Raw genomic sequence first — 14,576 nt, 5'->3', positions numbered from 1 at the left:
CAAATTCCGTCTAATAACAACATTGAACCTCATATCACGTCGATTTTGTATGGTAGTGTCGACATGTTGCTTGTCAGTTCGGTTTCAGAGGCCTTCTTGCACAGCTGTGTGTGGCAAAGTAGATACGTGAAACTGTGTGGAGTTTCTCGGGCGATAATGCGGTAGGATGGGGTCGACAGAAAACAATGCCAGCCCTGGCCCAATCGCCCTGAAATGGGTTCAACTGCTTGAGAAGGAGTTCGATAAGGTGCGTCACAACGTTGTGTGAATACGACACGGCTGTATTTTTTATAACTGTCTACCGCCCTCCTGTTATACTTGACTCACCCTCATGGCCTGTGTGCTCCTCCGTTTTTTATACGATTATCATGGTGCTCTGCCACGAAAGAATACTTTCATTACTGCCCGTAAAGCCAGTTAGGTGGTTCAACTGCGGACGTGTTTTCTGTTCGCCATGCTGAGCGCGCCTTTTTGATTTGACACGAGACTGATCACATGAAGTATTATCTAGTCGTAGTGCCTTACGCGTCAATCGCGCGCGCCCAACAACCACGTCGACATTCGAAATGGTTAAAAACACCTGAACCGTTCTTATACCTTTGAATGACCAATTAAGCTCTTGGCACGTTACAGGTTGTCCTAGTAGTGAATGGTCTAAAAGAGTACTAGCGGGTATTAGCTTTGGCAAACAAATATATATATATATATATATATAATAAAAAAAAAAAAAATAATATATATATATATATATATATATATAATGTTAGCTGTTAGTCGTATCGATCAATACGTTTAATCTCAGTTCAATGTCAATTTCAAGTTTGGTATATCCATATTGTCATTTTTGCTCGATACATATGCCGTTCTAAACAAGGTAAGTTAAAGTTGTTTTTTGTAGATGTTAAACATAATTGTCACGCGTGGACGCACGACCAAATTAATTAGAGTTCATAAAGGTTCATAGCCAAGTATTTCATGTAAAATCTTGCCTTCATTTTTTCAAAGCAAATACCGCTGTTGGAACGGAAATGCTACTTATTTAGTTACTAACTTTATTTCAATATCGTTATGGAATTTCGTAGTTGCTATATTGCAAATCCTGAAACATGGGTGTTTTATTTACAAATTCTTGTCTTTCAATGGTAATACCATTCAGTGTCTTTAAATAATACTACAGCTACCATATATACGGTTTTTGTACACATCTTTTTATTATCAAATAAATATTTATTTTACATATAGACCTGTTCTGCTTTAAACCTATATCAGTGCCAGACAAGAAGTTTGCTTTCATATCGCAAGTGATTTTTATATAAAGTTTAAGCGTATTCGAAAACGCTCGGTTAGGACGCGTAAAAACAACTAAAAGGTGGAAAAAAGTAAGTTTTAGTAGTGGTAAATTTCGACTTCTCGAAGTCACACGGTCCTTTGGCTTGTATATTTAAAGAGCAGCTATTTGACTTTAAGTTTTTCTATATCCATTATTATATAATTTCTACAACCCTGTTAAAAATACGTGTTTGCAGCAATCATTTAAACGTTCATCTTATAACTGAAATTTGCTGTGTAGACAAAGTAGGCATACGCGCTGTTCGGTGTTAGAGATAAGAACTTGTGTTTAGATAATGGTTTGTTAATGGGTAATTAGATCGACCTGTATGAGGTATGTAATTAACAACAAAAAAAATTAAGACCGAAATAATTATGTTAACTAATATTAACCAATGTTGAGTTTGCTGCTAAAACTAAATAGTGTAGTCAGTTAATTCCGTAGAGCGAGAGTTGGAAGGACAACTGCATTGTTGAAGGGTCTAAGAAATTAATCTATTATGAACATACTATCACTGCTGTGTCTACTATTTGAACTTATGCACGTTACTTTTTATGTGGAAAAGCGAAGAACTGGTATATTATAGTGCAGCGTTCTTGTAAGACCGACTTTTTTCTTACATTCATGATGAATAATTAGTACTGAACCCCACCTTGCATTTGTCCGCAAAGCTACTCTCGATTTCTGTGGCGCTGTGCCGTCAAGCATCACTATGCTGGGAGAGAAACACTTTGATCAATAAGACTTCTTTTACTTTGATATGTAACTACGGAATTACACTGAAGACCTTGAGAGCTAACTAAAATTTGCTAAATTGAGTGTAGAATGTTTGAAACATCGCCGTTGAACTACACTTTAAGCCCGCTGTCTGCCTTAAGCTTCATGTAATATTAAATCAGAATAATTGATCGAAGTGTCTAGCAATGTATTTACAATTTACGTGCGCTTCAGTTTCGTTGTCGAGTCTTTCCTCAAGTGTTGAACTTGAACCACATCTTAGAGGCTTTCACACTAGACTGGACTGGCACAGCACACAATTTTTGTAATATGATCCAGACAGTATACAGGAAACAATACATGAAATGTCATTAGACAAAATTCAATAATACCCCTTTTGTAAATAGCCTGGAAATCATTTAAGCAGAGTACGCGTTTCCCGCTGTTTCCAGTTTGCTTTTATTTCAAAATGAATTGTGCTCCTTTTTAGGCTTAAACGGATTCATGTAAAAAATGGCGAGATAAACAATCCAGCAAACTACTGATGGACCTCAACTCGAACGTTTGGATTTAATGTATAATAATTTGATTAGACCAGTAAAATAAACAGGAATACCGTTCATTCTTCACACGTAGATTTTACCCGTTTGGAAGCAAATGTTGGAACTCGCGCTACGAGCATTTTTACTTAGATCCTCATTTGTCAGGTCGTTCTGGTAAAAAAGCGCAAAAAAAATGATGTCCCTGGAGGGATTTTGTTTGTTGTAATGGTCATGTTCAGGAACAATGCTACGAATCCGCTGCATACGTTATCCTCACCTCGCTGATCTTTGTATTAAAAACAGGTTAGTGTAGACTGTTGTAATGCTACGTGTTTCGTTGTTGCCGTGTTATGTTTGCAGGTTTACATCGAGTTGGACTCGATGCTTGGCGACCTAGAGGAAAAACATCAGCCGTTGTGCTATCAGGGAAGGGAACGGCTATCTGCAATGTGTGCTGCCTTTGGCCAGCTAGTGCACAAAGCGCTCGCCGTCGGCGAGCTAAATGTGAAACTACAGGTATTACCATCTAGCAACGCACGTATGCGTAACGATAGCCTTTTCCGCGCTTTATATAATCTATACTCGCTTAGTATAACGATATTTTTTTCGTAATATCTGAAGCAATTTCTAATAAAGCTTATTTATGAGGGCTGTAGACAAGAAGCTAAACCGTTATGGTTAAGTTCTACTATAAGTTCTACTAAGTATACTTAATTACGCTAGAAAATGACTGCCTACGAAGTCCTTATTGTCTCGTCGTTTTTTGCTGCGGAGCTTGATCGAAAGTAAGTGCTTTCAATTGCTTGGCCATTTAAGATCACTGCTTTTTTAGTAGCGTACTGTTTTTTGAGTGCAACGTAGTTCACGAGCTGGTGATCAGTAAGGAATATCAGTTGAGCAAGTCATGATTGTGACTATTAAAGAAGTACTCAATAGAGATTTGGATTTATGGTGTTTATTTATTAAATATATACTACAACACTGGTACTAAGAATTGTTCACTGTAAATATAAAGGAAGTTGTTTTATTTCCATTTCTTAGTTTTGCATAAGAAAAATGTTGCTATCTATTATCTTTTCTAATTATAAGTAAATTTTGATTACGATAACAAAAAAAGTTTCTCCTAAGCGTTGTTTTATTATGATGATGAACTTGGAAGCAATATTGTTCATATTTAGGATTGAGTCAAAGTTTTTTTTTAATGAAGCTTATTGAGATCTCCGGAATCTATACAAGTCCTTGTTAAACCTATGTTTGCTGTTTCTGGCTACCTTTGTTACTACTATAATAACTTATCCAACCAACGCCCCTTTTGAGTCTCGCCGCTTTCTCCGCTACGATGTATCACCACCATCCATTTCGAACTTGCCCTTTTCAAACAGACTCAGTAGTTTGTGATATTCAGATTTCCGAGTGGCCGTATGTTTTAGCACATATTGTACCAGATATCCTCCCAGCGTCATTTTAATACTCACAGGACTTCTGCTGTTGCCGTGGCCAGCCGTTGGTTCAGCCATCGACTAGATGAATCGCAGAACACCCATAGGGCGTTGATTAAAATCAGCCTTGGGGTCCTCGGTCTGTGGCATGTTGTGGAGCTCATGCAGCTCCCGGTTGGCCTCGCCAGAGGCACTGGGCGCGTCTAAGGGTGCGGGGCGCGAAGACCTACGAAACCAACATTACAAAATAACTATTGATTATGGGTCGTTGTCTAAAAATACTGGAATGTCGTGGAGTTGTGTGTTTGACTCATACCAATCATTTGGCCCAAAGTTTGATCGGTAAAGTGCTTTGTTTATGTAGACGGCGTCCTTATATCAACTTGTCAGTTGACATAACATCTTTGTATGAGGTATTCAGTGGACTCGTACCTATCGCCTACATTTTGCAAGTAAGAATGATATTTATTTAGCAACAGGAGCTAGAAGAAGACTGTAACGAAAGCTTGTTCATAACAACAAAGATAAAGTGCTCTTACACTAGATACGGAGGCCGGCTGTCTCTGCTCTCTCACTAAAGTCGTTTGTTGTGGTACCTAGAGCCATACTCAAGCGATTTGCTGCCAGGTCCGAAGTGTCCTTCGAAGGTCCCGCCGTTGAGGTTGTGCATCTGAAGTGTCGCGCTATGTGACTGCCCACCATTGCCACCTCCGCTAGCTCCATTCTGTTGAGTGAGAACACCATCCACGTATTCTCTAAGTTGACTCAGTCTTTTTTCGAACGTTGCAGTGATGTCCGAAGATGTGTTCCGTAGTGCAGCTAGTAACTCAGCCTGTTGTAGAGCCACACTTGAAGATGTTTCACTGTGCTGGCGATCGGCCTAAATACAATGTTTGTTTATACACACAAGAGCGTTAATCATACGAAGCTCGGATGCTTTGCTGGCAAATAGTAAATTAGATTTGGTTTCGTGTATACGTCAGGTTACCAGCAAAGTTATAGTGCAAAAAATGACAAGCGCCAGTAGCCAAAAATTCCTCGTAATACATAAGTCAAAATACTTACTTGCAAGGAGCAAGACTCGGAGAGTTTGCTCTGTGACTCCTGAAGGACCTTGAATGCCTGAGCCACATTTTGGTAAAGGTTTTGGAGTTTTTGTTCAAACGTGCGTCCAACCACTGACAAAGCTTCACCCATATCTCTGATGGTTAAATAAGGAAGTAACAAAAAAGTTTATACTTAATGTTCATGGCGAAAATTTTCAGTAATTTAATGTATGTGATAAATAACTATGATATGTAGGGTTGTATTTAGACATAGTGTCAGAGAACTCTTTCAAGAAGTGGTAAACCCTAACCTGTTTTGCTGTTCAGAACTGCTTAGAATCAATTCGAGATCGTGTCGAAGTTTTTGGAGCTCGTCCTTGAACGATTCCGCGCTCTTGTCTAGACACCTGTGTTCTCCCTTTGAGTAATATAGTTCTCTATTAGCTAGAGTATATATATTCGCGCATAGCATAAATATGATAATAAATTTCATGGGGCCATTTTTTTACTAAAGGTTAGATCGTGTTTCGATTTCATTCACAGTAAATTAAATGTTGTAAGTTTAACCGAGTGGTCAGCCTTGAATACTTACATCGATACGCAAGGTGCCGTTAATTAAACCTTCTCGTACTTCATTTATAGCTGCGGTCATTTTTGTCATATGGGTCCGGAAACGCTCTTCGAGCTCGGAGGTCACGTTAGATACTTCGCACTTGGCTTTGTTTACAATTGTTTCATTAATAATTCTGCAGAAAGTGTGAAGTAAACAGGGGCTTGTTAAATAGTTGTCAGGAAAAAACTATACTTTTAGAGCTGAAAGATCTGGTGAAACAAACTCGGTAAAATAAAACACAGTTTACTTTCACTTGACAAAACGCGCAACCAAGCTCAACAGCTTAGTCAAGTAGAATTTCCTACCTTAGTCGTAATGTAAAATTTCTCAACTTTCTAGAGGTAATTTTTAGTTACCTGTCAAGCCGCGTGTAAATTCCCTCAATGATAGCGTAGTCAGGTTCCGAGTCTGGACTTTGCTGCTGTAACCTCATTTTTCGCCCCTCGCCGAATGAGTCCATTAGCATCTTCCCCATAGAGCGTACCAGGTTCTCAACAACTTCCATCTTCTGCAGAGATCTGCATATTGCAATTTAATAATTTATGCCGAAAATAACCAACAAGCATCTGTACCAATGGTGCTAATCATGTCTTGAGGACGTCGTTAATCATTACATACATTACTAAACGTCAAAATATATGATTTACAGTAGACTTAGAAAGTTTTAATGGTTCTTAATCTCGAACAACGAACATTAAAAATAATTTACTATTAACCTTTGATATTCGGTGTCTCTTTTGGAATCCTGCTTGACAACTCGTCCCATGAGATCCTCAAACTGTTTGTCATAACCATGGCTTAGCATATCTAGCTTCGTCCAGGATCGTTCAAGCTTGGCGTCAATTTTGCCATCAATTGTCGATAGCTTAGTCGAGAGTTTCTCGTTGATTACGTCCAACTTCGTATTCAGTTGTGTGGACTGGTCTTGCTGAAATCTCAAAATTCGATGTATATATTTGGCGCCACGGTCCCGTTACGTTCAAGCTTGATTGCATTTTAGTGTAATGTGTGGCCCCTAATCTTTTTATCATTCTTCATTTGAGGTATATATACCATATGAGAAAGAGCTGTAGTACTAAGGACATATGTACATATTACCAAAGAAAATATTTCGATTAACATTCTACTTTAGTTGAACAAACTACTGCAGTTGAAATTCGACATCGAGAAAATGTCCCGAAGCTCTTTATTACATAGATGATTCTTGAATCGTTAAAAATGTTGCAAGATCTCAAGGTTAGTCAATTTCTCGATGGGACGGCTCAATTCGAGAATTGAAATAGATTAAACTGTACCTGTTTAGCGATTCGCTGCACGTCTGTTGTAGCTTCAAGACGGGCCAGCTTCTGCTCTATACTCTCTAATCTTCTTCCCAGCTGTTGAGTGATGTACTCCACCGACGTTTGGAATTTCGATATAGACAGGTCCAACGTTTTGAGTTTGTCCTCCAAATCCGCAGTACGATCGATTACCGGCTAAGATAAAAACACCAAAACTGTAAACGGGTCCCCTGTGCAAAATTATAGTGTCGTTTAAGACTCGCTCGTGCCTTGTAGAATGCTCGTATGATAAGAACGCTCACTTTGTTCCTACTATTAACGCAAGCCTTTTCGGTTATCATTTGATAATTATCGTCGTTTCAAAGCTATCACTGCTAGGATTGCTTCTAATACATGGGTTGGTTTGGTGCATAATTTTAAAGGCACCGAATCATCGGTAAAGAAAGCCGTTTAGAATGACTACGCTGATTCATTTATCAGAAGTGTCCAGTTCTCTACAAAGGTATGTTATTAGTTATGTACAATAGATATTTTCTAAAGAAATAATTTCTCCACTGATCTCAATTGGTATTCTCAAACGTTGCTTTAGAACTGTCTAAGCATCTATAGTTACGATGATATGGGAGACTTAAACAAGCTTCATGGTTACAGCCTTATTTGCGTTACTTTGCCTATTTCAATGCTTGCATACAGCTGTAAAAAAAGCCGCTACAATCTGACAGCCATTAGAAGCTTTCCTGGAGTAAAAACAAAGTGAATAACAATAACCCGGTTCAATACGTACTACTCTAAGTACCAGTACTGGTAGTAGTTAACAAAACATAACTATCTTTTCAGACTCTTCTATAAAGATACATATACATACATCTATGTAGGCGTCAAAAAATAAATCAGGCACAGCCATCCCTCCATTGCAGCTACACCTCCGATATTGTACATTTACTTTATTCATTGTTACAGGGCAATATTTTTCGATTTTATCATTGTGGCGATCTCTAATGGGGTCGGTAGACATTGCGACTTAGGGTGTGTGTGTGTTTATTCAGATCTTGTCTGTTATCAATTGCTAATTAATGCGCCGCATCCTCATTGGCTAATCTGTCCTCATGTAGCACTCTGCTACCATACGGCAGGATGCAATCAATGGGTAACAAAAAATAGGCAGAACACATAAAAGGCTGCAAATAGCTCAACAGAGGAAACGATATATTCTGTCCCTTGTGTTCTCAGTCGCTTGTTCGTATTCCATATCTGTTTCTGTTTCTAAAATTATATTAGCCTGACCTGCGAGATACCTTCACCAACGATTGCATTTGCAGGGTATAGGTTTGTAGAGGTACGTGAAGTCACGTCAAATATCAAGCATACTGTGATACCATGATTCGTAATGTGTTCGTATAATAATGATAATAAATAAAAAAAAACAATTTTCAATGTAGCGGGTTAACTGCTACAGGCGGTAGGATAATATAAGCCACTAACCACGAAATAGAATGAATACTTGTCATTAGGTCGTATATGACAAGAAAGGATCATAAAATGATAGAAGTTTGGGCTCGAAGTGATACCTTATAATCTAGGTTCTTAGTTGTTGTTATTTGTGTTATTGTTAGTATACCTATACAGGTTGTGCATTGTGTACTGCCTAGTACACAATGCACGACCTGACATTAAGATCGATAATATGACGTCAGGCAGAGTCCGTGTTAGACGGTTATAAAAGATTAGATATCCTGTAGCGCAAGCCTGAGCAGTCCTTAGTTGTAATTAATTTAGCTTAGGTTCTCAACGTTTGCAAAAGAATGCATTTTTCGGGAACATTTTAATAGTAGTATAAGTAACGTTTACAAACAAATACGATTTGAGTAGGGATGCATTATTTACACAGGTGTTATGTTAAAGATCTTTGTCGTTAGAATAGCTAAGAACTATTTAGGATTAATAGCTAATAGGTCATACCCTACTAATAGTACGGTATGACCTATTAGCTGATTTTCTTACATACCGCATTTTTAAATAATAACTATTATAATAATGGAGAAACAACGGGTCGAAAGGATCACTTACAAAAGTGGACACCTCTTGCCTGGGGTACGCTGCAGCCTTGAACTGAGCTGATGCCGGAGGTCCGTCTTCTTCATCGGGGGTGGTGGACTTTGCTCCGTGCGAAAGACGTGAGTTGAAATTGAACGCTTCTACTACGGATGTTGAACCTGCCAGAAGTGCCCAACAGCCCACAAAAAATATTGCCGATAGGGTTGAACGTCGTGTCATAATGGTTTTACACGATATCCGATGGAGCTCGATGCGGTATTGACTTCTGGGGAAACTATCTGCCGCTTGCGGCTTGATCTGGCTGACGTACGTAAGGTTAGCCAGGCACTGGAACAGCTAGCTTAGTTGCTTGCAAATGGGTATTGTCTGACCAAAGCTGTTTTCACGTAACGGGCTGACCATCAACCTATAAGACAGCGCTCGTACTAATCTCCAGTTGGTGGCGAGAGCAACCAGACCAATGCGGTAACGCAACAATCGGGCAGTGGTGACGCGGTCACAAGGTGTTAAATCCCTCTTCGCTATTTCGCATAAAAAAGCACGTAGAGCTGCGACAAGACCTCTACTGGAGATCCGAATGCTGCAGCTGATGGTTGTCGTGCTGATAGTACGTTTCCTCGGGCAAACCCATTTGTTCCCTGTCAAGTGGGTCAGGCTGCCAGCAGGTTTGTCGAGAAGAGCATGTCCACCCCACCGAGTGAAGGCGCTGATTGAGCTGCTGACATCAAGGACCATCGTTGACTCTTTAAACCATGGGCTACACAAATGATAAAAGGAGAAATATAGATTCCTGTTTGATAACAAGATAGCTTGCTGACAGAAATAGTCACACTGGCAATAGCAGTAGCGACAATGCCGGGCAATTCACGACTGGCTTGAACAAAGCGTTGAGAGCGTTAAACGAGTCAAGCGACAACACTGGACACGCGACGTAAAGCAAAGTGGTGGTACGCCTAGTGGTGTGGTCAATCCACAATTAGTTGGAACAAAGGGACATGATCCGACATAGGCTAGACAACGAAGCTCATACTGCTTGTATGGCTCAGTTCAGCTCCGCAATGTAACGCTATTGTTAGAACGGAGTAGTGGCGTACCGTTCGTAGATGTGAAGGTTGATGATGACCACGATAAGTGGCGGTGATGATACTGGTCAAATGTTGACGATGACCGATAACGTTTAGGGATTGTGATGCCTGCCGTATACGTTACCAATGAGGGTACGATGCATTGGCAGATAGACTCTCGATGATGGATACAAACAATCGAGTAACAACGGTTAGTCACACTCCTTTATTTTTTGATGACTTATTAATGCGATTGATGCACAAAACTGTGCTAAAGTAAGACCATTCGTGCGCTTCAAGAGTCGTATTTACTTCGTAGGCGATGTCACTTAGTGTGATCATTTTGTAATTTACAATATTTATTGTTAGATTCTTATCATTAACGCTATTGATTTGATATTTCGGATGTCGTAAGAAATCCTAGATAACTAGTGATTAACTTGGTTTTTGTTTTATTCATCTTTCTTTCTTCCATTACAGGCCCAACTAGATGAGACAAAGGGGCTGCTCTATTCCGCGGAGTCCGCTCGAGTTGTCGCGGATAAGGAGGCACGGGCGCTGCTCGCACGGCTTCAGGCTGCACAGCTTGAAGCATCCCGGCAGAGGAGGGTGTCCTCGGACGGTGATGCTCAGGCCATCCAGGCTAAGCTGGAAGAGGATCTCAAACAGGTGCTGGAGGAGGTTGGCCAGGACGCACGTCAGAGAGCAGAATTGGTATTTCTGCGAGCGGAAAATGATCGATTGCGAAAGATTCTAGCCAATAACGAGAGTGAACTTGTAGGCGCAAAGCTTGCCGCGAAATATCTCGACAAGGAGTTGGCCGGCAGGTGTGTACCGTGTAGTCCAAGTACTGCTTTTTGGGGCCACAATCATGTCTTCCCTTTGACACTTAATTAGGGAAAACGGTAATAACAATTCGGTTTTTGTTTTTGATGACGGAAGAATATCTGTAAGTACAGTGGCAGAAGTTCTTAATGAGTGATCATAATGGACCGCAGGTCCTAATGAACTGCACTATAGTTCGGTCACAGATGTTGAAAGCTTTCTAACCTTGAGATATCCTTTCAATTATCCGTACTCTAACTCAAAACATTTTACACAACCAATCAAACTGCAGAATTCAACAAATACAACTGCTTAATGGTAATTTAAAGCCAGCCGAGCAGGACCGTCTCTGGAGTCAACTTCAATCGGAAATCCGTCTTCATCGACACAAGATGGTGATTCGTGCATGCAGGTAACAATGTCTTACCTTGTGCAATCCATCACTATTTGCCCGCCTATATACGTGATTTACTGTGCACATTAAGGACACAAACATGTCTGACATCAGTTTCTGTGGGCTTCAGGGCTCGACTAAACCGGCTGGCGTTAGAAGAGGAACGTGCTCGAGCAGCCAGGATGCCTCCATCAGGGGAAGTTCGCAGAGTTGTAATCTACAAAGCACATAATGAGGGACTCGGCATTTCAATTACCGTAAATATACTGAATAGAAGTTCACTGTTGTTGCAAAGCACTATACGGACTATAGTCTATCTGTAAGCCATGAGTAGTAAACTATACACCAAAGTCATTTTTTAATTCATTCAATACGAACGTATGCATATGTCATCATGCAAGGAAGCAATACAGGGTCCTCTCAATACAAAAACTTATCTAAATTAGCCTCAATAAGAAGCATTCTTTTTGGTCCTTACTTTAGGGTGGAAGGGAACACAGAGTCCCGATCGTTGTGAGTGAAGTTCACCCTCATATGGCTGCGTGGCGTTCCGGTCAACTTTTTGTAGGAGACGCAGTTTTAGCGGTTAACGACATTGATATTCGCCAGTGCCTACACGACGAGGCTGTTGAGATATTGAGCCGTCAGGAAGGTAGCGTCGAGCTCGATTTACTCTGGATAGATGAACATGCTGACAAGACCACGCAAGAACAAGAAGCTCGAACCGAAGCGCACGATGCCATGATGAAGTAATGCACCTTTTATTATATTGATTTTAGGAAAAACAGTCATAAATCAGTAGGCTGAGTAAACGCATTGCGTACACTGCAGACTTATGGATAAAAGCAGTCAGCTTAGTTTTTTTATTTCTGTTACATAGGTATCAAATGTAGGCAGATTGCTGGAAAAAGATAATGTTCCAGAGACTAATTATTTTGAAATTATGCTGATGTCTGCTAATATGTGTATATACCTGTTGATTTTGTTGTGGACGTGTACAAGTAAACGTAACATTGTCTATATCCTAAATGTATATTTTATTTCAAAGCCTTATGGTATAGTTATTCAATTCTTGAAATTACGTTTGATTGGTTACACAATAATCAGCTTAAAATATTGTTCATTTAAAAAATTATTAAATAAGGGCCCTACTTTTTCCCAGGTACCATTTTTTCTTGCCAAAGGATCTGGCTGGAGGCGATGCCGCTGAAGTACTTGAAGAAAACGGGTAAGTTAAATCTATCGGACGGTTCAGAGAAACGAACTTGGTCATTCATATCTCAGCAGTTCAGTGAAATAGTCCGTAAACAAGATAGTTCCCTATGATATAAAAACACCTTAGTGAAGCAAACATGTAAGCTTTGTGATATTTGGGCAGGTCAATCGCTTCACAGGAAACCAAATCTTCGTCACCTAAAACCGACGTGTCGGTGAAGGGCAGTGATTCAGGTTCCCTCGACTGAGTGAGATCTACTGCAGCCGATTGGAGGAAGAGATCAAGAGAAGCAGGTGTTGATGTTATGGCGATGGCGCTTATTATGATTTGGACACTATTGCGACCAAAAGGAAGTGTGGACGAAACTGAAACAGAATGACTCGCATACACAACGCTCTTGTTGTGGCATATATTGCACCACAGAAATGTCGTGTATTCATTACTGCTACTATATGATTATTATCACTATTATTGCTGATTATTAGTAGTATTAATTTTGCCCTTACCGCATACCCATAACCGCCCTGGTCTCACTGTATCGAAATAATTGTATCGGCCTTCAGACGGTCAAGGCTTGATTATATGTGGGCACTACCTATCCGTGTTCTTAATCATGCTGTCTTGACTAGCGCAGTATACAGAAGACAAGGAGCTTATTGGTTGTGTGGTAATTTTCCACTGAAATAGTCGCTCCAAATCCACAGTTCGAATCCTTTCGGACTTATGTAGTGAACTAATGTAAAATTAGTTCTACAACTAGAGGACTAGTTCGCTTTACTTAATTATATTTTCATTGTTCGTTCCACTCCGCCGCTTTATGGTGTTGAGTACGGTTGGTTCGTTAGCGTGCGTACTATCGAACTGTCCGCTGCAACCGGAAACCGATTAACGTATGTGCCGGCACGGCGCGTCTCTGGAGCATTATAGTCCGATATATATAGAACAGTTCTTGTGAAATATCGTAATGGCGTCGGGTATGATTGAATATAGTACTATCAAATTGACTGAAAGCAATCTACACAGCAGAAAAATAGGTGACGCAGCGTGTGGCGAGACATGCCGAATCATGGAAAGTTTGGAATGCATACGAAGTTGAAGGTCAAACACGATGTCACTGCACTTGAAGATGGTTTCTTCCAAAAAAGAGCTTTCGATGAGTCGGGATGGCCTCAGCAATGGTGACGGTCGAACTAGAGTCTGCTACGCGCAAAACAAAATAACTGTATGTTTTTTTGTCCAACAACAAAAAATGCACAGTTATTTGTGTACATAGAGGTTGGTTGGTGTCGCCTATTGAAGTGAAAATCATCCTTTGGGATGTAACTGTAAATAAAGAGAAATGTTGGTGATTGCCAGTTGAGTGCGTATTGTTAAATGAGTAAGCCTTATGGCACAGTGAACATTTAGAGGAACTTTTTAATTCATAGGCACTCGTAAATAGCATGGCAATATACACGTTATTTTGAACAAGGAAGCATGCACCCATAAGCTTGATCTAAAACATAGAGGGTTATGACCTGGCTTCCATAGCAGGTTTGATTACCAGCAAAAACAGCTATTCCAGCTTCAGCTTACGAAATACGAAGGGTGAGTTTTAGCCAGGCTTAGTAACCTTCGACCTAAAAATTTCTACGTTTATTATTCCAGCTTATCATATGTACCACCCGTGGCCCGAACGAGCTAGTTTTATTAATGTGAAGAGAAATGTCAGTTCGTGCATGGAGAAAAGCCTAGGACTGCTTTGAAAATCATCGAACTTAATGATCGAACGAGTATCGTTTAAGATAGTGGTATCGTTAAAGTAGAGAGGATCCGAAATATCTTTATACCATCTTCATACGTGAAAGAGATATAGTAAACACTTTAATGGGCTTTTGCTGTTAGCAAAAAAAAATGTATCTGCGCCGAAAGCGAATCTTTTGGTTGGCAAAATAATTTAAACATTTTTTCTCGACTACTACTGTACCTCTTTTTATTGACTGATGTCTAGGTAATGTGTGAAGTTAGGCTTCACTTTTTTAGGAACTATATTCGCATACTTAAAACGAAAACACA

General features: G+C 39.9%; 2 protein-coding genes across 7 annotated transcripts; one reads left to right on the top strand and one right to left on the bottom strand.

Moving 5' to 3' along the window:
• Positions 1–54: 54 nt before the first annotated feature.
• Positions 55–12,947, top strand: LOC111248416 (Golgi-associated PDZ and coiled-coil motif-containing protein-like). 4 transcript variants are annotated; one of them, XM_086984512.1, is made up of 9 exons: positions 380–569; positions 821–874; positions 2,950–3,105; positions 10,567–10,913; positions 11,204–11,323; positions 11,436–11,562; positions 11,789–12,054; positions 12,468–12,533; positions 12,684–12,947. In XM_086984512.1, exons 1-9 carry the CDS (start codon positions 567–569, stop codon positions 12,766–12,768), a joined length of 1,224 nt encoding a protein of 407 aa, XP_086840638.1. In that variant the 5' UTR covers positions 380–566; the 3' UTR covers positions 12,769–12,947. The 4 variants fall into 4 exon arrangements, with proteins under 4 accessions (XP_022656475.1, XP_086840638.1, XP_022656476.1 ...); XM_022800740.2 differs by lacking the exons at positions 380–569; positions 821–874 and adding an exon at positions 55–247; XM_022800741.2 differs by lacking the exon at positions 821–874 and having other exon boundaries at positions 382–569.
• LOC111248414 (uncharacterized) lies at positions 3,529–9,408 on the bottom strand. Of its 3 annotated transcripts, none has more exons than XM_086984502.1 (9): positions 9,035–9,408; positions 6,983–7,162; positions 6,404–6,615; positions 6,044–6,205; positions 5,667–5,820; positions 5,386–5,492; positions 5,094–5,229; positions 4,625–4,908; positions 3,529–4,254 (listed from the first exon to the last, which is right to left on the bottom strand). In XM_086984502.1, the coding sequence occupies exons 1-9, from the start codon at positions 9,239–9,241 to the stop codon at positions 4,110–4,112; spliced, it is 1,587 nt and encodes a 528-aa protein (XP_086840628.1). In that variant the 5' UTR covers positions 9,242–9,408; the 3' UTR covers positions 3,529–4,109. The 3 variants fall into 3 exon arrangements, with proteins under 3 accessions (XP_086840628.1, XP_022656467.1, XP_022656468.1); XM_022800732.2 differs by having other exon boundaries at positions 4,637–4,908; positions 9,035–9,405; XM_022800733.2 differs by having other exon boundaries at positions 4,114–4,254; positions 4,568–4,908; positions 9,035–9,405.
• Positions 12,948–14,576: the final 1,629 nt, after the last annotated feature.

Source organism: Varroa destructor, unplaced genomic scaffold (assembly GCF_002443255.2).
Source record: "Varroa destructor unplaced genomic scaffold, Vdes_3.0 BEIS01000003.1, whole genome shotgun sequence".
NCBI classification, from domain to species: domain Eukaryota; kingdom Metazoa; phylum Arthropoda; class Arachnida; order Mesostigmata; family Varroidae; genus Varroa; species Varroa destructor.
The sequence above is the reverse complement of the archived record's forward strand: the minus strand, read 5'-3'. Positions and strand labels throughout refer to the sequence as shown.